The sequence below is a fragment of the Leptinotarsa decemlineata genome, unplaced genomic scaffold, assembly GCF_025532065.1.
Source record: "Leptinotarsa decemlineata unplaced genomic scaffold, Ldec_3_MD MMD2_tig00078422_RagTag_RagTag, whole genome shotgun sequence".
Classification (NCBI taxonomy): domain Eukaryota; kingdom Metazoa; phylum Arthropoda; class Insecta; order Coleoptera; family Chrysomelidae; genus Leptinotarsa; species Leptinotarsa decemlineata.
In genome coordinates this window covers 17,371,574-17,397,989 of record NW_027412747.1, presented here as the reverse complement: position 1 = coordinate 17,397,989, position 26,416 = coordinate 17,371,574, and the positions used below count along the sequence as shown (strand labels likewise).

Sequence of the window (26,416 nt, the reverse complement as noted above, 5' to 3'; positions counted from 1 at the left end):
GTTATTTCGGCTTGCGGAAATCGTCAGATTATATATTTTTCGTTATCTTTGAATTATTTCCTTCATAATAAAAACAAATTAGCTACGCTCGAGAATGTCAAAATGACGTTATTTTTTTACAACTTTGCTGCCCTCCCCTTTCTTTACGTCACTCTCAAATTGCCAGATTACTGGAATATACACTTTTTAGCAGGTAATTAACTCACCCTACCTTAATCTGACGCGCTCGAGAATTTCTGATGATCAATTTTTTTTACTAATCTGATGCTTTATCCTCACAGGCGGCCTTATATATGGGGCTCATATTTGGTGGAGGTTCTTGACCGGGTACAAGGTATCCCCCTGCCGCGCTTTAGTAAATCCCGAAATCCCCGCTTGGGCTCCCCTATTATAAGCCAAGGTCTTCAATGTTATTGAAGAAGACCCCATGCATTTGCTTATACTTGTGTTTCCGCAGAAGTGAGGTGATCTCTGCAGCTTTTTAGGAGCTTTTTGCTGAACGGGTTCCAACTCGGTGACAGAGCTGTGATCACCTCGTTCAGAGTCAAAAACTATACCGAGTTCATCAGCTGCTCGGGCAGCTGCCCTAAAGAGAAATGCTCCAATTCCTGATCTCTCGTGGTCACGGACCATGCAGAGGAGGGGATCCGAACTCCTGACGACTTTACAGGCTACATCCAGTACCATTCATACTCAAGGACTGATGGAGATCCTTCTCTCCAGAGGCATAAAGTTTAAGATCGTCCATTAAAACAAATGGGTGACCTCGTGCCTCCGGTTTCTGGGGGTGTCACAGTTATACCGTCGAGTATTTCTGAGCGCAACGTATAATGGCAATAGTGAGATGCAGAAGAGAAGGGGGCTGAGGAAATCGCTCTGAAATATTATTATTATTATGTTGTTACGTTATCCCTGTGGGTTAACCAATAATTGACTACACTGTATAATAATGAATCTTAACTTTATTTCACTATTAATACAACAAACTAAATACTTCAACTAAAACTTCAGCTATTATTCAAATGTATATCGCCTTTTCAGATCGCTCTGCACCGCACTGTCCGCGAAACTTGACTATATCGATAAGCACGTGGGTAGCGTTCATATATGGCAATCGAAGGCGGTAGAAAATTCGCCGGAATTCCATCGAAGCCGGTAGCACTATTTTCGAAGCAAGCGGCAAGCGCACATCGAATTGAGCACAATTGATTTACGACCAGCGGCGGCCGATGTTATTTTTTTTTAGGAGATGATTTGTAACACTATTTTTTCCGTCTTCTTCGCCTACATCAAGTACCCGCGAGATCGTGTTTTCTGTATTTGATTGGGGAGACTGAAACAAAATTTATCACCTGCAAGTCTTTCATGAAGCACCTTTTCATGTTCACTTCATCACGGGTGTGAAGTTATCCACATCCACAACGTACACTGAGAAAAAAATATCGCATTATTATTTTTTCCTTTACCGACTCTGCACTCCTACCATTTTTCAATATGATACGCTTATTGACTAAATTAGTAAAAAAACAGAACCGTCCTAGTTTATTAAACTGTCTGAAGGGGTGAAAATAGGGTGTAAATATTTAAAAAAAACGTAACATGAAAAATCGACTTTGTACACTTACAAAATTGAAATATGTTATTCCTGATGATCTACCCGACAGAAAAAACTTCACGTCATAGTTTTCCAGGCCGTCTGAGGGGGTGAAAATGGGGTGGAAAGTTGAAAAAATCATATATTTGATAATTGACTTTGTACACCTACAAGACTAAGATATGTCATTCTTGACACCCGATTTGACGAGAAAAACTCAACGTTATAGTTTTCCAGGCCGTCTGAGGGGGTGAAAATGGGGTGGAAACTTGAAAAAATCTTATATTTAAAAATTGTCTTTGTACATCTATGAGATTGAGATATGTTATTGCTGACACCCGATTTGACGAGAAAAACTTCACGTTATAGTTTTCCAGGCCGTATGAGGGGTGAAAAGGGGGTGGAAATTTGAAAAAATCTTATATTTAAAAATTGACTTTGTACACCTACAAGATTGAGGTATGTTATTCCTGATACCCGATTTGACGAGAAAAACTTCACGTTATAGTTTTCCAGGCCGTCTGAGGGGGTGGAAATGGGGTGGAAATTTCAAAAAATCTTATATTTAAAAATTGACTTTGTACATCTATGAGATTGAGATATGTTATTGCTGACACCCGATTTGACGAGAAAAACTTCACGTTATAGTTTTCCAGGCCGTCTGAGGGGGTGAAAATGGGGTGGAATCTTGAAAAAATCATATATTGAGAAATTGACTTTGTACACCTACAAGATTAAGGTATGTCATTCTTGACACCCGGTTTGACGAGAAAAAACTTCACGATCTATGTGAAAAAAAATTAAAAATCTAGCTATCTGATGGGTTTGAAATACTAGTGAGGTATATTAAACATATCGATAACTCAATCTACCGGTACACTGAAGCAATTTTTTATATTGTTCTTCTGTTTTCATCATATAGAATTTTTTATAGCCTCATTTTTAAATATATAATTTTTTCAAGATTCCACCCCATTTTCACCCCCTCAAACGGCCTGGAAAACTATAACGTGAAGTTTTTCTCGTCAAATCGGGTGTCAGCAATAACATATCTCAATCTCATAGATGTACAAAGTCAATTTTTAAATATAAGATTTTTTGAAATTTCCACCCCCTTTTCACCCCTCATACGGCCTGGAAAACTATAACGTGAAGTTTTTCTCGTCAAATCGGGTATCTGGAATAACATACCTCAATCTTGTGCGTGTACAAAGTCAATTTTTAAATATATGATTTTTTCAAGATTCCACCCCATTTTCACCCCCTCAGATGGCCTGGAAAACTATAACGTGAAGTTTTTCTCGTCAAACCGGGTGTCAAGAATAACATACCTTAATCTTGTAGGTGTACAAAGTCAATTTTTAAATATAAGATTTTTTCAAATTTCCACCCCCTTTTCACCCCTCATACGGCCTGGAAAACTATAACGTGAAGTTTTTATCGTCAAATCGGGTATCTGGAATAACATACCTCAATCTTGTAGGTGTACAAAGTCAATTTTTGAATATATAATTTTTTCAAGATTCCACCCCATTTTCACCCCCTCAGACGGCCTGGAAAACTATAACGTGAAGTTTTTCTCGTCAAACCGGGTGTCAAGAATGACATACCTTAATCTTGTAGGTGTACAAAGTCAATTTTTGAATATATAATTTTTTCAAGATTCCACCCCATTTCCACCCCCTCAGACGGCCTGGAAAACTATAACGTGAAGTTTTTCTCGTCAAATCGGGTGTCAGCAATAACATATCTCAATCTCATAGATGTACAAAGACAATTTTTAAATATAAGATTTTTTCAAGATTCCACCCCATTTCCACCCCCTCAGACGGCCTGGAAAACTATAACGTTGAGTTTTTCTCGTCAAATTGGGTGTCAAGAATGACATATCTTAGTCTTGTAGGTGTACAAAGTCAATTATCAAATATATGATTTTTTCAACTTTCCACCCCATTTTCACCCCTCAGACGGCCTGGAAAACTATGACGTGAAGTTTTTTCTGTCGGGTAGATCATCAGGAATAACATATTTCAATTTTGTAGGTGTACAAAGTCGATTTTTCATGTTACGTTTTTTTTAAATATTTACACCCTATTTTCACCCCTTCAGACAGTTTAATAAACTAGGACGGTTCTGTTTTTTTACTAATTTAGTCAATAAGCGTATCATATTGAAAAATGGTAGGAGTGCAGAGTCGGTAAAGGAAAAAATAATAATGCGATATTTTTTTCTCAGTGTACGTTGTGGATGTGGATAACTTCACACCCGTAAATTCTGGCAGTTCAAGATAATACCTACTTATTCAGAATTTATCATTTCTATAATTCAAAGGAACTCAGATCTACTGAAAATGGGTAACAGGTTGGTAAATATACTTTCGATATGAAATAAAACGGAGAAATGCCTTCAATAGTTTTTATAAGTCTGTCAAAATAATCTGTTATATAAGTAACACGTTATTGCTTGGGATAGTGCTTGCACGCGGACATTTTTCATTATTAATTGTTTTGAAGAATAAAAAAAAAGTTTTGGTCAAACTCAAGAATGTTTTATTATGAAAATGTGCTCTTGAAGCATTCACTGCTAATTGGCGTATTCCACAAAGCTTAGCAATAACTTTAAAAAATCTCACACGCACACACGCGTGCGCATGTGCGTGTCAAAGGCGATTCAGATTTGTTTTAAAGGATTATAACTGATGAGAAATCATGGGTATATGGTTATGACATCGAAATCATAGTTCAATCTTCCTAATGGAAGGACCTATGAGATCCAAGACCGAGAAGCACGAAGCAAAAAGTGCATATTAGAACTGTTTCGAGGATTGGAAAAGACGCTGACACATGTGTATTATATCTGAGGGGAAGCACTTTGAAGGAGAATAGATATATTTTGAGAAAAACTAAGATCCACCTCATTTTTTTAATTCAATTTCGGAAGACATTGAATTGGAATTTCACTATTTTGAGTGAAATGTTTAGAATTTTTTTTAGTACTTTCCGAAATGTTATTAAAGAGCTATATTTCCATTTAAAGTTTGAATATTTTTTTAAATAAAGGGTGAATTTATAAAAACAATCATTGCTGGGAGGCTATTATCGGACTCACATGCCTGAATGTGCAAAACAGAAACGTTTGTTCAAGAAATTTGACTGGAATTAGTGTGAATTTTCAAGTTGCACGAACAAACTTATATGAGTCTGACAACACTGTATTATTTGTGTTGTGTGTCAAACAAGTACATAACCTCGATTTCGATTAGTCATTTGCTGTCAGTCGAACGTTTCATTTCCATTTAAAATGAAAATATAAATAAAAACAACCATAAATAATTAAGATTTATGAAAATGTATGGCAGTCGCAGATAAGATTAGGAAATATTCATAAAAATACTCGTGGTGAAATCAATGAAAAACAACGAAAAAATAAGTCGGGTGAATCGTTCAAAAGTTGAGGAAAGAACTAACATCCATATTAAATGCAGTACTGGGCAAAATATTATATCATAGGTTGACCATTGGCCTCATAACAAAGTAGAGAAATCGATGTTTGGTATACCTAACTAGAAATCTGTGATTTTAAGATTGAAGTCATCACAAGACGCAAAAAATGGTGAGGGTGGAAACATGCAGTCAAATTTAAATCAACATTGAATTTATATTAAGAAATGCGATCCCATTGCATGGAACATAAATATTTGCGCATGCCTTTTCTTAACTGTGCATGACTCGTCATATCAACGCACAATTTTCAAAAATAATGTACTCAAATATAGTTTTTTGTAATATTGATGATTAGTGGCCACCACAAATTCAATATCGTTCAAATATCAACAGAAGTGTTTGACAGAGATGACATAGAACGACAGAACACAAGATTACAACAACAAATATCGGACGGAGATGACAGAACGACAGAACACAAGATATTCAAGAAAGTTGCACTTTATTGTGAGATTTTCACTGAGCAGTTTTACAAAAATGCAACACGTGTTTTGCTATATAAGATAGTTTTTTGTGCGTCTCTATACAAAACAAACTAAATTGATTTCAAGTAAAATAAATGATTGAATTGAAAGTTGATAACCCAAAAATAGATGAATGGCGAAACTGTTGCCAAGTTCATACTTTGATTATTGTATACCCCTTTGGTTGTGTGTCTGAAAAAAACATGAATTGATTACTTTGAGTAGATTCTGAATTATAGCTAATTGCAAAATCAACTGAAAATTTCAATATTTGAATCATAAAAACCGCCTTCAAAATCTTAAGGAAGTACTTACATAACAATAAAATACTCGTAATTAATGGCACCCATTTAGTATTTAATGAATTAGCCAGAGTTTTTTGGGCACGTGAACAAAACAACAAATTTCGGCACGAAATGGCTGTTGTTGCAATTGAACCATTCGCTTGTGTTAGTGGTGGAATTGTGGATTTTGTGAAGTTAATTGCTTTCATTTATTCTGAGTTTGCAGCTGTTGCATTAACAAACATTAACAAACCTAGTTCGATTTTCGGCACTGGGATTTTTGCGCCACTGCCGGTAGGCGGGATTTAAGAGGCGAAAGCTTGCTCGCAATTTTCGTTGAACCAAGGTTTGCTATTACAAGTTCGTTTCATTTAAAAAGAAATATATGCATACATGGATGATAGAATAACTTCCGTGTCTTCAGAAGCACACGTCGATGGATCCACCTTTGGGAAAATGGCCATGTTAACATTTTTCTTCACTGAAATGGTACTTTCTAACATAGAGTACATACTCCACAATGTAGAGGATTTGACAGTTTTAGATTTTTGCGCCAAAGTAGCCAAAATTACATCCTCTGTAATAGTTTGGTATTTCGAGAACAAATCATAAATGTTTTCATACCTGGACTTTGATTTTTCAGGCGATAATTGTGCTGTAGCAGTAGCTGCTGCATCGGAATGTGGGTACTTCCCGGAGGGTTGCCGAAAAAATAATTTTTTTGTAGAGGATACAATATTTGTCACTTTTTTAGGTGTATAACATTGCACAATTTAAGAAATAAACAAGCTAAATCAATAGAGAATCTTCTGAAGTGGAATGAAAGTCAAACTGAAAAGTTTGCGTACTATTGTTGTAGATCATGCTCGAAAGAAAGTAACGCCGGTCGCCACTGGTAACCATAAACTAAACATGACGTCTAAGAGCGCGGGAATGCCCAATGTTCCTTGCCGCTCGAGAAGCATCAAGAACTTCGGTGAAAATTCTACGGCATTCGATTATGATATTTAAACGCTAGCGGCGGGCATATCGAGCGTTCACACAGTCAAGTGTGGACGTTACAGTGCGGTACGCGAAGTTATCTAGTAGGGCGATATACATTCAAATAATAGTTGAAGTTTTAGTTGAAGTGTTTATTGTAATTAAAGTGAAATAAAGTTAAGTTTGATTATTCAGTGTAGTCAATTATTGATCAACCCGTAACGGAACAATATAAAAACGTAACAATATAAACCACTGAAGAATCCACTTAGTCAGTAGTCGCACTCATAAATTTTGCCAACAAATTGAATTTTCTCAATTTATTCAATAAACTTGAGGAAGCCAAGTCACAAACAAATAACTATATATCATCTAGACAATAAATAAGGAATGTTTCTTCAATCAAATTCGTATTTTTTGACCTCTTAACGCCCGAAACCAGTATCGGAGTGCACTTTAAAATAATGTCAACAGCTATTGTTTTCTTTCGGAAAAGTATTTGTCAATTTTTACATGCTCAAGGATATATATTCCTTCAGATCATGACTTCTCGTATTGCACTTGTGATCACATAAGTTCACTGACATTGATAAATGCTATTTTGAAACAAACAAATTGTTTTTTCTGTGATCCATCCACAGGCCGTATCACGGTGGGTGACACATTAGACATTTCTGGTGAACCAGACAAAACATCACTTTTAAAATTCAATGGAGAGCATATTCGGACATTATCTACCCAATTAAAATATTTTCGACAAAGCGGTGTTGCCACATCCATAAGAAAGTATTAGCAACTTTGATTTTTCAATAATATAATATTATTTTTGGAATCTACAACAATTACTCGACAACTTTTATTTATATATATTTATTCCCTATACCTATCTGTTACCGTTTTCGAAATATGAATTAATTTCAATTTTTTTCTTCGGAAACCATGACCTCTTAAAATGCTGATATCTTTGAGTTAAGGAAAACTATGGTACCGAAATTTGGTTTGGAATTAGGTGATAATTGGAGGCTTTCCACACTTCAGCGTAATCTCCGTTACTTCAATACAGGGTGGTAAAAAGATACCGTTTTTTCGTTAGCTTGAAAAAGTTACTGAAAGTTGATTATTTCAGAAGGGACACCCAGTGTATTATTACAAATTCAGGAAGCTCTTGAAATATTTTTCCTTTTGATGAATATCTCGCGTATACCTAACTAGTCAAGTTTTGGACTTATGACCATTTATTTGTGAAAATGTCTCTTCAGAATGATATTCCCATTCGATATTTGGTAAGCAGGCCATGAATTCTATTTTACAGTAACGCTGTGACATTCTCCTAATAATATTGACATTTTCGTCAACTCAGAATTTTCAAAAACCCCCAAAACGATGGGAACAAAACTATTCAAACGAAGTTCTTATTAATTTGTTTATTATTTTTGAACAGTGTAATAAAATTATCAGCAGACATATAGAAAGTTCAATGAAAGGAATCTGAATCTACAGCAAATAAACCTCAAGAAATGTATACGAATTCAGAACAAATTCAATGCATTTGGATCAACTTTAAAAGGATCAGGAAACTTGCCGCGACCCGTAACTTCTGAAGACAATCAGATTAACGTCTTAATATATTTTCACATATTTCCTGAGTCATCGATAAGAAGTGCGGTAAATATTCGTTTTGAGGGCACCCGGCAGTTTTGAAAAAATTTTTGAGTGTACCTACTTACGTATTTTGATGCGTAGATTACGAATCCGAAAAAAAAAACGGCGCTCTCACTCCCTTATTTACAAAGTTACGTCCCTTCAAAGTTTAGAAAAAGCCAACTTTTCAGCTTTCTTTTTCACAAGATAAACTATTTAAAAACACAAGCATTTATTTATTCCTCCTTCCTTGACACTTTTCACTTCAACAATCAACATTTTTCCAATAAAAATGTTTAAAATGTACGGAGCTGCTTTTTGGTTATATGTCTTTGTATTTTACGTTTTTAAGTTTAATGGCATAGTTGGTACGACTGATGTTGTCAATATTCCTGAAGTAATTCAAATGTTTTTTGCCTTCATTCTTTAGATCGTAAATTAGTTTTTGGTGGTGTATTAAGATATTCCATGAATTTGAAATAGTAGGCGGCGGCATTACCAACCGCTTTTTTCTGAAATGTCACTAGTAACTAACCTAGAAATAGAAGAATGTCACCAGAAGAAGCATTCATTTTCAAATTAAGTTTTTTATAAGAAAACTGTTGATTGTTGAATTGAAAAGTGTCAATTAAGGAGAAATAAGGTGTAAAGGTGACCTAGTGAATAAATGCTTGTGTTTTTAAATAGTTTATCTTATGAAAAAGAAGGTTGAAAAGTTTCCCTTTTCTGAACTTTAAAGGGCCGTAATTTTGTAAATGAGGGAGAGCGCCGCTTATTTCTTTCGGTTTCGTAATCTACGCATTAAAATACGTGAGTACACTCAAACATTTTTTCAAAATCGCCGGGTGCCCTCAAAACGAATATTTACCAATTAAATGTAGGCTAGTGAAGTACAAGAAAAAAAGAATAAATTTTTCAGGAAAGTCATGAAAAAACACTCATTTTGTTTGATTTTCATATTTTATGCCTTCTAAATAATATTAGCATTTACCTTGAATATAAAAGTTGAAACAATTGTAAGTTATAAATTATTAACCTCATGACTGGACCACATTGTTACTATCTGACAGTTATTAAAATCTCCTCTCTTGGATGTTATTTATGATGGATCAATTTAGTCGAATTATTGATAACATTAAGAACTGATAAAACGTTATCAGTGGCAAATTTTTCATATGTTTATTGCGAAAGCTTCTAGAGCCTCCAGTTCTTGTCAAGCAGGCTGGAAGGAAACATCGTTGACTAAGGTTAGTTGCTTAGTGTTTTCTTGGTTTTTATACAGTGTCTTATCGGAGGCAAGAGTTATTATCTATTTTCTACATTTGATTAAAACTTTGATTTTATTTGAAAGTGAACTCAATTAACAATATGTTTAGGAACTTTTATTTTCAAAAATGTTCATTTTACTTTATACAGAAGAATTTTTTCATTTTAAATTATAAAAACATCATGAAGGCATTTAAAAACATATTGAGGGGTTATTTTATGGATAAATATGTTGTTATTTTCATCGTTAATTTTAATCAACTTGGATGAGACTTTGATGATAGGTTTTGTAGTACTGAGTGATTCAATTTTGATTACTAACTGGCTGAATGGGAAATAAAATTTTACTAATTGACAATATTCCCCAACTTGAATTTGTAGGTGGCACTGAATTGTCAAATTTTGTCTTTTTCTCCAGAAGTTTCACTTGACTAAATTAAACTATTATTTAGATTATGATTCATTTATTTATTTTTAGTAGTTTCGCATCAAAAGTGATTTGATACTCATCAAAATACACATTTTTTTATTTATCCATCTGTATGTTTGTGGTCTGCAAAAGTTTACAATTGATTATCTGTCGAAGGAAAGAGATATCGATGAAATTTTCACAGTTAATGGATACGTCCGGTATTGTGGAAGAAAATTCATGACTTTTGCATCACGATAATGCACCAGCTCACTCGTCATTGTTTGTTCGTAATTTTTTGGCTAAAAACAACACCGGGATCATGCCTCGGCCACCGTATTCACCAGATTTGGCCCACCGCAACTCTTTCCTGTACCCAAGATTGAAGGGACCCATGAAAGAACGGCGTTTTGTGACGATTGAGGAGATTAAAACCGAATCGTTGAGAGAGTTCAAGGACATACCAAGAAGTGCATATCAGAACTGCTTCGAAGGTTGAAAAAAAAGCTGACACAAGTGTATTATTATATCTGGTGGGGAATACTTTGACGGTGACAAAAGAGAAATTGTTGAATAAATCAGTATTTTTTGAAAAAAAATTAAAATTCACCTTTTTTTAACAGACCCTGTATACTGGTGTGATTTCGAAAAAAAACGTACTGTCACCGACTAATATTCAAAATTCATATGATTTGAATTGCATCATGTAAAAAAAAATGACTAAGTTGGTTTATTTTGTGGCGTATAAACCAATGTTAATTTATTTATCGAATCCATTTTTCACTCTATAGCGTAAAATAAATTGAAGTTCTCAACATTGAAGGCAGGAACACTTGATTTGAATTTGCCAGTGATGCCAACTATGACGTTAACCTCAAAAACGTAAAATGGAGAAATTTATCACCAAAAAGCAACTCCGTAAACTAATAATTTTTAAGTCTCGGGCCTAACACATAGATGGCGCTTGTCTTATTGCATTCACCACTTTTTCAGTTAGCACCAACCTTTATAAGAAAGCTGTTGACATTTCATGATATTCTACTAATAAGTTTGTAAGTTTTTGTGCTAAGAGTGACACTACTTTTGTTATTTTCAAATCAATGGATCAAAATCAATTCCGTGTTTTAATTTTACACTGCTTCTTGATGGAAAAAATACCGTTCAAGCGAAGCAATGGCTTGAAAAATGTTATAAGGACTCCGTTTCATCAGAAACAACAATTAAACGTTGGTTTGCTGACTTCAAACGTGGTCGTAGAGACACCGATGACACACAGTGGATGTTCAAATGAGGCAGTAACACCAGAAAACATGAAAAAAATCCACAAAATTGATTTGAATGATCGAAAATTGAAGTTGCGTGAGTTAGCTGACAAAAGAATGTGTTGGATGTCATCTGAGTGGAGAGCAACTGGTGATTCTCCTCCAAAGCGCTCGAAAGCACAACAATTGGCTGAAAAGGTTTATGGTCTTAGTATTTCGGATTGTGCGTGTTGTAATATTCATCGACTATCTTGAGAAGGGAAATGCCATCAACAGTGAATATTATATGGAAACGACAGCAAAGAAAAAACATTGTTTCATCAAGACAACGCACCGTGTCACAAGTCAATCAAAACAATGGCAAAACTACATGAATTGAACTTCAAATTGCTTCCACATCCACCGTTTTCGCCAGATTTGGCTCCCATCGACTACTGGATGTTCGCAGACATCAAAAAAATGCTCACCAGTATAAAAATTCGATTGAATAAAGAGGTTGTTGCTGAAAAATAAATTGTTCTAAAAGTGTTATTGAAATGTTAGAGCGGCGCTGAAATGATTGTGTGACTCTTGATGCAGATCACTTTGTTGAATAAAGCCAATTTTGAACAAACAAGCGCGTTTTCTTTCTTAGGCTCTGGATCTTTTAGTTCGAGTGATAATAATAATATGAATATATTCAATTTTCAGTACAAGGATCAGTCAATAACAATTTGAAAAATCTGAACAAATTCAAGAAACCCAAAAAAGGATTCCCTGTGCGTGGGTATTACTGTTACAGGTTATGAAAATATAAAGATATGGAAATCTTAAATGTTAGAAATGTTAAAATTTAAAAATATAATCATGTAAGAATGTAAAAATAAAATGCAAAAAAAGTAAAAATGGTAAATTTCAAAATGAAAATGCAAACATCTGAAGAGTATAAACATTGCTACAAATGTGCAATAATGTGCCATTATTCGCCATGATTTAACAATAATAATGATGGAAAGCATCTTATACAAATATTGGGCAAATAAATGTCCCACTTTACTAGTTCACATTTTAGTATGTAGTTTCCACAGTGGTCTTACGTGGTATACATAATTTTAGTGATGAAGGAGCACTTACCAAGGCCTTGCCTGGGCGTGGGTGTTCTTTCATCGTATATGATTATTGAATAATTATAGTATAATATAAAGAAAAGAGTGGAGAAGTGACATTAGATATTGAATGGTGTATTTGACTCGTAGCCATATACACATTTTTGCAGCATTTACGGAACACTTAAGTAATGTATGCCGTTAAAGGAGCATAAGAAAAAATATATAGAAATATAAGAAATATGAACATGAACTCATTTTCTCTGGGTAAGTATGGTAAGGCAAATGATGTTTCTGAAATGAAACATTTGATATCTTTTTTGAATGAAATATTTGATTTTCAGAAATAGATTGTAGAGCTGGTTAGCAAGATATGTTCTCTGAACTGAATGGGGGTGAATATAGTTATTTATGTATCAAGGGAATTAGGAGGGCATTAATTACCGATGGCAAAGTTTGCGTCCCGAGGGCCTCTGGCCCAATTCATTACCTTCCCGGTATATTTGAATCAGGTTCCATTGATTATAGTAGAGTTTTCTTGTTGCTAGGTTGTTGCTATGTTACTTGTTTATAAACAGAACTTTGTTATCAAGTTGTGTTTGCGGTGAAAACGTGTTTTCTACCCCAAATATAATGGAGGATATTTTGAAAAAAGCTGAACAAGCAAGAGAATCATTAATTCCATCGAAAAGTGAAGCCGTATTCCAAAAAGAATACAAGATATATCTGGACTGGCTGACACGGAAAAATGTTATGCCAAAAGATGTCACTGAAACTGTATTTCTGGCATATTTTCAAGAACTGGTAAGGAATTTTCTATGTTTTTCGGTAGATTTGGTAGTAATTGTGTTTATTCGTTTCAGTCAGAAACGTATAGTCCGAATTCTTTATGGACTAAATGGTCAATGCTAAAATCGATGGTGACTATACATGAGAAACGAGATATCACCAAGTTCAATGAACTACAGGCTTTGTGAAACGGAAGAGTAAGAGTTATAAGCCGAAAAAGTCTGCTGTTTTATCTCCTAAAGATGTTATCAGATTCCTAAAGGACGCTCCTAATGATATTCATTTATTGCATAAGGTAATTTTTTTCTTATTTTCCTTTTTGTGTGTATTTATTTCCTTTTTTTGTTATAGGTTGTTTTGATTATGGTTTATTTTGGAGGATGCAGAAGTCAGGAACTTTTGAATATGAAGATATCGGATATAGAGGACCGGGATTCCGTTATGGTAGTGAATGTACCGGAAAGTAAAACTGGTGTATCGAAGAAATTTACAGTTGTGGATGAAAAAGAGTTCTCCGCTTTGCCTTTATTAAGACTTTATATGTCTTTGCGTCCTAAAGGTATTGAACGATTTTTTTTGAGCTTCCGACAAAATAAATGTACATCTCAGCCAATTGGAAAAAACATGTTTGTGAAAATCCCCAGCAAAATCGCAATGTATTTAGGATTGCCAAACTCATCTTCCTATACGGGACATTGCCTTCGTCGCACTTCTGCTACTGCTCTAGCCAATGCAGGAGCAACTATGACCAACTTAAAAAGACACGGAGGTTGGAAAAGTTCCACGGTGGCGGAGAGGTATTTGGAGGATAGCATCGAATTGAGAAATAAAACGGCGCGTATGTTATCTACTTTGTCATCAGAAGAGGCAGGTACCTCGACTGTAGTGAACAGAAGCTCCAGCCATACAAAAGAAGAAATTGTTTCCAGTGGCGGAAGTAATTTTCAGGGAACATTTCAAAATTGTACATTTATTATTTGTAATGACGTGAATAAATAAAATATGGTTCAGTTTTTATTTCTATTTATTTTTACTTGTGAAAGGTAGAGGTAATTATAAAATCTATAATGTCCCAAGGGAGTTATGACCCTCTTTATTGATAGCGTAACTATGACGATATAAGCTTATAATATCCCGGTCAGAAATAAAATACTGAATACTTTGGAAGGTTGTAACTCTGGAAATGAGGGAGAGCACCGATTGTTTTTCGGATTCGTAATTTACACGTCAAAATACGTCAGTACACGCATTTTTTCCAATCGGAGGATGCAACCTATCTATCCAAAATGTTAAGCATCACCACTAGAGCCATAGACATGGACTTCTTGCCAACCTGGAACATTTCGAAATGTTATCATAGACATGGGAAAGTTTCAATTCTCAAAACCCTTCTCACTATCAACTTGATACTAGATGTCTAACATGGTTTTACCGAAGAAGAACAAGTGGTAATTTTGCATCCTTTATCGCCCTATACTTGAATTGTCTACCTGACGTCCAAGTCATAATTGACAGCCACTAATCAGAAGGTTGAACAAAATTCTTGTTAAAATGAAAATCAATCTCCAATCACGATTTATAATCATTCCAATATCATCACCACCTGAAAGAAGTTTTGCACTCCAATATTTTCCATCCAATCATGACTGTCGAATATTTCATTGATTTTTTTTAATAATGGGGCATTTCATTTCCAGGTGCCTTATTGTGGACATAGTGTGGAAACATGAAAAGCGGTAACCAGGGAGAAGTTATTTATAAGGAAGTCATTATCATAGGTGAGTTAATTGATTTCATTTTGCATAAAAATCATTGTACAGGGCTATTGAATTTCAAGTTCTTGCACGGAAATTTTAAATAGTGTGACAAGTTAAAGAATTAACTGTCTTAAACAAATTTATTTCCAACAATATTTCACTAATCACAAACTAATTTATTTATTACAACACTTAACAACTAACGCCTAATTTATTTCTACTATTTGAATTTCTTGTTTAGCCGCTCGATTCATTTTCTGAACTACCCTCTTGGGTCGGGAAGCTGTCCTTATATAATGTAACAGTCCTTTCTAGAAATCTGTAGTCGGTTCGGTTCTAGAGTTTTACCGGCGATTCCCGACTGCATTTTTTCGCGGTGATGTCATGTGTTTGTTCGCTGAGTCGGCCGGCATATCGGTCAGGGGCGACTTCAAATTCGTTACAATGGGTATAGATGAGGAATCGGTTGCATATTTTCGAGTACTTTCGAGTTATACAATGTGTCCAAGGTAAGGACGGCCAGCATGGGAAAATCGTAAACCGTAAGAGACCCAAAAGTCGATTAAATGAACCTAATTAGAGGTTATTCAAATGAAGTTTTAAAATTTTGGAAATGTCGGTTATGTGTGATAGCTGACACCGAAAGGGATAACTTATACCGGGACCGGACGATCTTTACCTGGCCCATATAAAAAATTGAAATCGGTAATGGTTTCTTGGAGACGAAACGTTGGATTTGAAATCTGTAAACGCTGTCTTGTACAGCATGCAGCAATGGGAATGTGTTTTTTGAGTTTTTCAATTTCTTATATAGCGTCAGAAAAAATTAAAACGAAATTGACTGCGGTTCATTTCGAATATTTCCGGAATTATTCGGTATTTTCTGAATTTAAAAATGTAATTCAAGTGGGCTCTGAATTGGGCAACTTTTTTCAAATTTAACCGAGTTTTTTTCTTTTACGGTTTCCGATTTTTCTATGCTGGTCCTCCGGATATTGGACACAGTGTATAGCAAATATTAAATGGTGTCAAATTTTATTATTAATACACTAACCGGTTACTTGATTATTAAGTTAATAACACTTTCCATGGCAATTTAACAATCTTCAAACTAATAACTATTTAATGAAAATGAGTTCAACACTGGTTGGTCGTTTGATAGGGAATTCAGTTGTTTTCATTTATTGATTCACAGGTTGGATTTTAGTCCTGTATTTCATTTATGTAATACGCTGTCTGTTCAAAAACTTAAGCGAATTTTCATTTTTCTCAAAAAATGTTTATTCATCAATTTCTATTCTGTTCCCTTCAAAGTAGTAGTAGATATAATACATTTGTGTCAGCTTCCCAATCATCGCAAACCGCCGTCCTTTCATGAGTCTCTTCAATCTTGGGGACAGAAAAAAGTCGCAGGGGGCCAAATCTGGTGAATACGATCCCTGTGGCATGTTGCGTTGTTGTGTTTGGCCAAATAATTACGATCAAGTAATGATTAATGGGCAGGTGCATAGGATAAACTTCCATTTTCCTTCGAATTATGAACTGATTAATGTAAACTGTATTAGTATTAATTTATTTCGCGACACATTCTCGGTCGCTGGGTCGTTTATACGAAAATTTTGATGGTTTTTGCATTGTTTAATTGCTATTTATAATGCATTATGTTGTAACTCATTGATAAAATGAATTGTCAAATTTCAATCTGATTATATTAATTGATAATCGTCATATCAAAATTAATCTATTACTGAAGGGTTCATTCATCATCTTTATCTGATCCAGACTCTCGATACTTCATAATTATTGTTCGATCTGTAATGATGGAGCTGACAACAACAATTTCTCCAAAAATAATTGATAATTATCAAATTAATATGTCAAGCGAAATCATCTCATACATGATTAAAACCACAGTAGAATAATACAACCAGTAGGCTCTCTTACCACGTGATCTGCCCGAGTTGCCGGGGACCTTCAACCGCTCTTAGGACGAGATTCTCATCCAACGCGTTCAGTGTTGTAGTATCGAAGGATTCGACGATTCCACGGGCATCGGGTTAGTTATAATAAACGGTCTGAAATTGATTAGTTTATTCGCTGTCGTTATTATTGTTTTTAGTTTTTGTAGTTGGTTATAAGTAACTTACCACAAAATCTTCTATAATATCCTTAAATTTCGTTTTCCTATTAGCGCACGCCTATGGTAAAGGAACGAAATTGGCTCCACACTTCGCTTCGAGGTCACCGAGAACTTTGTGAATTTATGAATGAAAGCAGTGGGAGTGGACTTACTGGTTGATTTTTACTATGATGAAACCTGCGAAAGCGCAACAGGGCTACATTCTTTTTATTACTTGAAAACTTGAAAATTTCGACTTTGCGATTCCGTAAAAACAATATTATGCAAATAACAATTGAAAAGTTAAGGTAGTTATTCGATCAAAATCAGGTAGGATCATTTTTCATGATTTGGTAAAAAAGATTGCCGGTTATTCAGTTCATTAGTACTTATTCATTTGCGATACATCACACAATTATCTTCTCTCAGTGTATAAATCAAATAAAATCATAAGAGAGCATATAAATATAAAATAAAAAAATGAAAACTCGAAACAGGTTGCATATTTTCAAAACCTTATTTTGTCGGACTCTCGATCTGATGTACTATTTTTTGTGAAACTGTTCTATATTAGGTGGGCTAAAAAGTTCGTAGGCTAAGACACAAATAGTGCTACTAGTATCAACAAATGATTTGATACCATAGGTACAGAATCAAAACGATCGTCATATGAGTTGACTGCACGTGGTGAACCGGCTCGAAAACGTGCAAAAACGCAAAAACAGTCGGCTGGCAAGCTTATGGTATCCGTATTGTTGTAAATCATGCCCTGAAGAAAATAACGTCGTCCGCCACTGGTAGCCATAAACCAATTGTGACGTGGCCAAGAGCGCGCCAGTCCGGCCGATGTTTGACGGTTGTTCGATCTTCGTGGCCGTTCTAGACGTGGCGAGAATAATGCTACCGGCTTCGATGGAATTCTAGCGAATATTCTAACATCTTTGAGGCCGTTGGATTGACATATATAAACGCTACCTACAAACCTATCGAGACAGTCAAGTTGAAGTGATAGTGCGGTACGCGGAGCGATCTAATAAGGCAATAGGCATTTGAATAATAGTTGAAGTTTTAGTTGCAGTGTTTTGTTGTATTAAAAGTGAAATAAAGTTGAGTTTGATTATTGTTCAATGTAGTCAATTATTGGTAAACCCACGGGGAAAAACGTAACAGTATTTTGGGATGCGCATGGTATAAAATATTCATCGACTGTCTTAAAAACGGAAAAACTTACAAAGCTTGGAGCGTTTGAAAGACAAAATCGCGAAAAAACGGCCCTATTTGTAAAAAAGAAAGTGCTGTTTCATCAAGACTGCACTGTGTCATAAATAATAATAATAATAAGTTTATTGCCCATCAAAATATAAGATAATAACAAAAAACAAAATACAAGAGAGAGAAAAATAAAAACACTTTGTATTTGATTGCAAATGGCTTTTGGTTCAGATCGCAAATTTGTATTCGCATCTGCTCTTCCACCAATGCCGAAAATGTATTAAAATAAATAAATGAGTGTTTGAAGAGAAGAAAAGAAGAAAGAAAAAAAAGAGAAGGTAATAGAAAGATATAGATATGAATAGCTAAAACCTTTTTCAGGATTCTCGCCGCGGACCTAGTTATTCTGAATTCTGAACAGAATAACATGAAAATGATGGCAAAGTTGGAGCTTCAAATTGCTTTAGCGTCCAGCGTATTCTTCAGATGCGTTTCGCTAACACCGTAGCTTCTTACTGAGGAAACTAGCGTAGCTTCTTCGGTGGGACGTTTAGTTTTTCAGGTTATTCTACTTGGTATGGTGCGCGCAAAAACAATTGACGTTATAACATTTGTGATTGTGTGCGGATGAATAATTATTGTCAGTTGAGTCAGCAATATCCAGCACAGTGTCATTTGTAATGCCGCAACCAAAAATTCGAATCTTCCACAACGAAGCCGTAATGCAATACGACTGCGGAAGATTGATAATCAATTCACTGAAGATGAAGAAGAAATCGCTTGAGAGGAACGCCTTGTTGAATGTTGCCAGGTCTACTGTGTTTGCAGTAGATATCCTGTTTTGGCTATCGATCTACTGTTCTACTGGTTAAGTGTTAAAATCTACTGATGGCTCAGTTTACCTACTTTCTATAATAATTATCAAATGACTCTAAATAGTGTAAATTACCATGTATGTGTTCTGTATCTGTAAACTATATTCAATTATAGTTTTTTATACTCGTATCAATACACTGTTTTTATGACATAATATTTACTGCTAAGCATTAAAATAACCTGAGAACACTGGCTATATTAGTATGGCCAGTAGTGCTTCACAAAAAAAATATAAAATAGTTAATTTGATTCAGCTAATCACTTAACGCAACATTCATTAATTCTAAGGAGGTACGAAGTTCACTAGGTCAACTAGTTTAAACTACAATTCTGGGTGCTATACTATCGGTTAATTTTCTGCTTTTCAAAGATTTTTTAAATTTGGGATTCCTGCAAATTTTTAACTTTAACTTTCAAACTATTTCTTAGCGTAACTTTGCCTAAATCGTAAATTACTCTGTGTGAAATTACAAATCGAATGACAACAAACACCCCAATCATAATTTTCTGCCCAACTAGCAATTTCGTATTTTATAATAGTTGCGGAAACGTTTCGGAGAAACAAATTATAAAACTACATTTCTCCCGGAAATATTTTCAATGTGTTTATAAAACTGCTATAAATAGGAAATTGGCACCGTTTTATAAAACATTATAGTCATCAATATTTTGTAAGGCCTTTTACAAACACTACAAAACATTTTGGCAGTTACTATAAAATTTGTCTAACACTCTCAAAAAGTAGTTTTGTAAAGACTTCCCTTACTGCACTTTTGCAACATATTTAAGCGATACTTATAAAACAATCAGAAGACAGTTTTATAAGAGTTTTTTAGTAGTTCCAAGTAGGCGTTATAAAATATAATACAGCCGGAAGCGATAACAATAAAATGAAAAAGTGTTAAAAAAGTTTTCTTGAAGAAGCAAGAAGTAATTTTGTATTGGACACTAGGAAAATATAATTGATATGTCACCAACTGAAAACTAAGAAATAGAAAGGTTGAGGCCATTTTAAAATTTCACTTTTGCACTCATAAAACTGTTAAAGACATTGTTTGTGTTTTGAAGATGGATATTTTTACTGCAAATAAAATTTTATTGACAAATATATAGCTTATTATTAGCAAAATTTAAGCGCGCCACTCTTTATAAACGTTTTCGGTAAAATTATTAATTATACAAAAATTCACTTTGTCGACGTATTAATTTTCTAGTCACAAACTTAACTCACTTTATTCTAAATAATATAATGTTATAATATATATGTACTTTTCAGCTGTTAATATCACTTTATGTACGGTATTTCATATTTTCAACTCATCGAATTTCAGTATCCCGGATCGCTATCATTTAAAATGGCGTCGTTCTATAAAATAAATTGGTATCAGTAGCAAGTATTTCATCGTATTTTGTTTACTATGTTACCCCTATAAAACTGTTAAGAAACACTTAGTTCTGGAATGATGGTATTGCGGCAAAGTCGCACTACTTTTAAAGCTGTAGGTTTCTACAAAAGTGCTTGTATGAATGAAGAATTTCTCACATACAGTTTGGATAGATATTATCTGTTGGGATGTTTTGGCTAAAAAGTTTCTTTCATCGATTATAAAGGCTAAACGACGGGTTTTAACCATTATAATAACCTTTTTCTGTTTTTCGCAAAAAAAAATTGAAGCACTAGGTTAAGTGGGATAGTTTAAAGTGTTTTTTTAGTATTTTCAATATACAGGGCGCCTCAAAGCTTCCAGAAAGTTTTTTATGGATTACCAAGTCATTTCTTTGTCTATTTGAAGCACCTTGAACTGAATCTAAAACTATTATATACCCCCCAATAAATGTTCAAAATGGCCGTCATTGAGTTATTATTTATTTTTATTTATATATTCGGGATACAAACAGAAAAATCCACTACAGTATCCACACAATGGAATTATTATCAAATTGAAAGTATAATATATATATATATATATATATATATATATATATATATATTGAATTTACTTATGGGGTACCTATACTCAATAAAAATATTTAGAAGTTGCTAAATAATAGAAATAATTTCCACCACGATATCGATGGTGTCCCACTTGAATAACTAAACAAAAATATTCTTACTGAACATAACTAAAATTTTGAAAAATTTTTCAAAGCTGTGATTAGAAAACGATGTCAGCTGGTTGTTCTTAAATGCTGAATTTCATTCTTGGTGGCAGCAAATATATATTAGCAAAAACAATTTGATTTTATAACAGTTATATTAGTGTTTTTGAATTGTAGTTAATATACCATACTATAAAATAGTTGGGAAATTATCATTTAAGTGACAATATGGTAATGAAAATAAAATAGTATCTGAAAGCATTCTAATAAAATAATTTCATTAAAGCTACAGGAAACAGTTATAAAATAAGCTTGAAATAGTTTTATAACTATCATAAAAATCTCGCAGAAAAGTGTTATAAAACTGCTACATAACGATTTACTTTTATAGGAAAATAGGTTTTATAAGTTAGTTGCAAAAACGTTTCTGTGATAATTTCCTGGCTATTTTATAATGGTTTTTCAATTTTATTTCATAAACGTTTCTATGACAAATTTATAAAATACTTATATTGCCTACAACTGTATTGTGTTCACCGATCATCTAATATAATCAATTAGCATTTTGAAAGTAATTATAAAATACTAATAAAATAAAACTGTTGCAACACCATAGAATCATAAAACAACTTTGCTGGTTGGGTGGTCTACTGCGCCGTAAGAGAAGCAGAGAGCATGTAAAAAGAGAAGAAAAAGAAGCATAGGTTTCAATGAAGGCGAACTGGAAGTATTTGAAATAATCGAAAAGAGTGTGACAGTTCTGGTGTGTGAAGGCAGTGTTTGTGTTGAGTCAAACCTACAGTATCGCTGAAATGAAATTAACTTTACTAATATAATTGAGCCATAAAAATTCATTTCGAATCATGAGTAGTTTGCTGAATATTTTTTATGAGGAAGGCAATTTATCATAAGATTAATTCTACTTCCTGTGAATTGATTAATTTCCTCGTCAAATTGTTATTACAGCGTGATTTATAGTGATTCTGGCTCACCTTCAAGCGAACGTTGATCGTGAAAAATTCTCTCTCGGGATTATTCAATGAAAACAGGTTATTTATTTGCCATATTTCCAACTATAAACCATAAACAACCTTTACCGAAAAAATATCTTCAGAATGAAAATTTATTCACTAAATTCCGGCTTGATGTTTTTGAATGTTTTCATTTTCCGTCATTCTGTATCTTCATTCAGTATTTGACACACAGTAACTACTTTATTCATCGGTGATTTCATGTTGGATTAATAGACAAAAAGCGGATTTGGTGTTCGAAAGCCTCTGTAATTGAACCATTTTATCAAAGTATTTGCGATTTTTTTGATAAGTATGATGTACGTGTGTATCTTTCCTGGATACGGTCTCCACACTTTTTCGATTTCTTAGAGTATTGGTACATGGAATTTTTCTTTCACCGGTTTGGGACTTCGTTCACGAAATGAAGCTCTGTTACAAGTTAAAAATCTTTTTCCTAGATGAAGGTTTCATATGTACAGTCGAGACACATTAAAGTTGGTCGAGTCCCAGGCATACTGCTGTTTGGGTCGGATCTTTCCTGCACTGACGAGAAGTAATACCTCGAAATCGATCCGTGGTCATCTATACTCAATTGACGAGAAGCATCTGCAAAACTAACCTCTGATATAGTTCAATGTCCAGCGTGGTGTTGGCCGGGAAAGTAGTCCCAACCTACCTACTGCGTAGGTAGGACGCGAGAGATAAATGTTTCGAGATTTCATTTTGAAATATTTATTTATCAACTCAGATCATTGTGGAATGATGAAGAGAGTTATATGCTTTGGTAGTTTTCTGATCCCCCCCATCCGTGAACAAGGTTCCCGTTTTTACTTGAAAGGTGTAGTTTTGAAAATCGGAGATGCTGTAAGTTTCGCCCTTTATAAAGTTCTATAATAGTACAGACTATTTGAGAAACTTCGGGAGCATTTCCCAATATTTCACATAATTCTGGAACATTCTGAAATGTGGTGGACTGTTTGGTAATAATCCCAAACGTTTGGGAACAGCCCAGATCTTTATGGAACTATCACGAGAGTTATGTTGTGATAGTCCTCTACCTATACCTAGAGGGCGCACTTTTAAAGATAAAAAAGATATAAAACTGCAAGTTTCATTCTCTAGAACGTACTAGAATATTACGGAATATTCTAGAATGTTCGAGAATAGTCGGGAACGTTCGGGTAAATCCCAGTGTAGGGTAATGTAAAACAAAAGGTGTCGACCCTAACAAAACTGCGCGTCTCGAGCGTCATTGAGACATATTAGGTTGCAAAGCATAGATGGTAAGAAGAGAAACATGTTATATAATATATTCCTTTTCATCGGTGGGGGAAGCGGCTATAAATTTTTAAATATGTTGAAAAATACTGTTGCATGGGCATACTCGAGCGCGTCAGATATTGATAGCATCCCTACCTATTTTTAATAATGTTGGTATTTAATCGAGCGCGTCAGATTTTCTAAGGGGGTGTTGAGTGCAACAAAAGAAAGCTCTCATTCAATAATCTGACGATTTCGATCTGAGTTAAACTCACGGCCATTATTATAATGTTCAAAAAAAAAACGCCATTTTGAAATACTCAAGCGCGTCAGATTAGGATATATATGGTTCATCTTCATGTTTAAGACGTGCTGTCTCATAATCTGACGAGTATCTAGAGGGATTCGCTTAATCTGACAAAAACAATATTTTTTTTCAAATGTTTTTCAATTCATTGAACTCAATTAATTGAAAAACTCAGAAAATAGCATGCAAATAAATAAGTGTATGTTTTTTAAGTAGAATACTTGTATTTATAAGAAAATAATTTTTAAAAAATGCTCAAAATGATTAATGAAGAAAAAAGAAAAGAAAAGAAGCCACTTTTATTTGTAACTAACAAATAAAAGTGCTAAAAAACATAGAAAGTTTAATTTCTCTTTTCTTCATTATGATTTCCTACCACGTAGTAACGGCTACATCCATCAATTAATTGATTAATTAATCATCATCTCCATCACGAAGGAGTATCTGTGATCAGCTGTGAAGGCGTCTTGGCAACATAATTTAGAGTGGGGACGGAGTGAGAGAGTAATAGATAGAGAAAAAGTGAATAGAGAATAGAGGAATACAAACTCGGAGAGGGAAATATAGGTATCACACAGCTGCACGCATTAAACTTTATCGACGAATTTTTGTTATTTCGGCTTGCGGAAATCGTCAGATTATATATTTTTAGTTATCCTTGAATCATTTCCTTCAAAATAAAAATAAAAAATAGCTACGCTCGAGAATGTCGAAATGATGTTATTTTTTTACAACTTTGCTGCCCTCCTCTTTCTTTACGTCACTCTCAAATTGTCAGATCACTGGAATATACACTTTTCAGAAGGTAATTACCTCACCCTACCTTAATCTGACGCGCTCGAGAATTTCTGATGATCAATTTTTTTCATTAATCTGATCCTTTATCCTTCACGGGCGGCCTTATTTATGGGGCTCATATTTGGTGGAGGTACTTAACCGGGTACAAGGTATCCCCCTGTATATTAATCTGCCGCGCTTCAGTAAATTCCGAAATCGCTGCTTGGGCTCCCCTATAACAATTTTTATCTTACTTTGAAATAGGTAAGTACCTATCTACATGAAGACAGCACAACACAAAACAAAAATATGACCTATTATTTCATTTGCTTCATACCTTTCAGCCATTTAATTGAACCATGCGTAAGTTCAAGTTTATATGTCATATATTATTTTTATAATACATCATGTGCGAATAAAAAATAAATATTATTATGTTGAATCTGCATAATTTGCACGAAAGGTTCTTGTGTCACTCCGCTTATTTGATAGTTTGTTTGTACAAGCTTATTTCCGTGTTTCCAAAAATAACTCGTTTTGTGACTGCTATCTGGCTGCGGAATAAAAATTTTTCTCAGGCGAGACTAATTATTCAGATGAAAATTAAAGTGTTTATTATTATGGTAATTATATCGACATTGAACTTGATCCATGTAAATACTTGAAGAAAACGGGGATAGTCCAGTTATATATTTTTGTACGAAAACATATTGTTTTTCAGTATGTTTCGTAGGCAGCCGTAGCTAAAGCTTTTCAAGGGGACACCCCTCGTTTGCCCCCAGCTCCCCCTCAACTTTTCAAAATGACATGTTATGTATGCTACCTGAAAGGTCTCGTAGATTAGGATATCTTCTTGAAACGCTGAAATCTCTAAGACCCGCAGTTGAAAGTCTGTGTAACACATTTTTACGCTCAAACGAAATTCATAGCCTCCCCTCTTGTTCGTCCCAATTCCCCCCTCAATTGCTTCCTCTCCTGATACTGATCAAGAATTTGGTGCAAGGGAGATTCAGATCTGGCTTTCGAGGAGGCAATGAGTCATTTCTTGGCTGCACAGTTGGAGAACATGGAATCTCCTACTCGTGATTCGATGCTACTGGGAAGACAGTTGAGGGGAGGTCGTATAATTATCTCAAAAGTTGGAGAACTGCCAAACTCTTTTGCTCCTTTGTTACAGAAAGGACAGTTGGGGTCGTTTAGTCGACGTCCATCTCGTCTGTAGACTCAGGTTCAGGTCCCACGAGTAGCTAAGAAGAGAAGGCCCATCAAGGCCTAATTTCACCTCAAAATCAAATTTGTTTATATGAGTGGATATATTTGAAGGAAACTTCTTCCTCTCCCAATGATCTTTTTTGATATTTGCAATATTTCTTAGATATTTACCCTTTTTCCAACTCTTATATTTCAACATTTTTGAGTCCTACATCAAAATTTAGATTAACTTTGTTCAGATAATACTATTTCTATTTTGAACCGTTTTCGAGATAAACTGTTTCAAACGGAAACTGACGTGGTTTTCTTGCTCGTTTTTTTGAATTCATCACTCATTTTGGATATTCAAAATTTTTTTTATACTTAGTAATATTTCTTTTTGATCCAGTTTTTTTACTGTCTCAGATCAGTCAATTCGAAATTGGTATGTACCTACCTTAGAAAAAGTTACAATTTGTATACATTGAGGTATTGGTCTCTAACGTACAAAAGCACACATTAATAT

At 34.4% G+C, this 26,416-nt stretch overlaps 1 protein-coding gene across 2 annotated transcripts in view; it reads left to right on the top strand.

The window, feature by feature from the left end:
• Positions 1-26,416, top strand: part of LOC111516099 (oxidative stress-induced growth inhibitor 2) — a 64,704-nt gene that overhangs the window by 10,628 nt on the left and 27,660 nt on the right. Inside the window, exons 1-2 of one of the 2 annotated variants that reach the window (XM_074186191.1) lie at positions 9,654-9,714; positions 14,976-15,056. In XM_074186191.1, the coding sequence (XP_074042292.1) occupies positions 15,005-15,056 (52 nt within the window). In that variant the 5' untranslated portion in view covers positions 9,654-9,714; positions 14,976-15,004. Of the gene's footprint in view, positions 1-9,653; positions 9,715-14,975; positions 15,057-26,416 lie in introns of those variants that run through there. The other variant, XM_074186190.1, reaches the window with a different exon arrangement.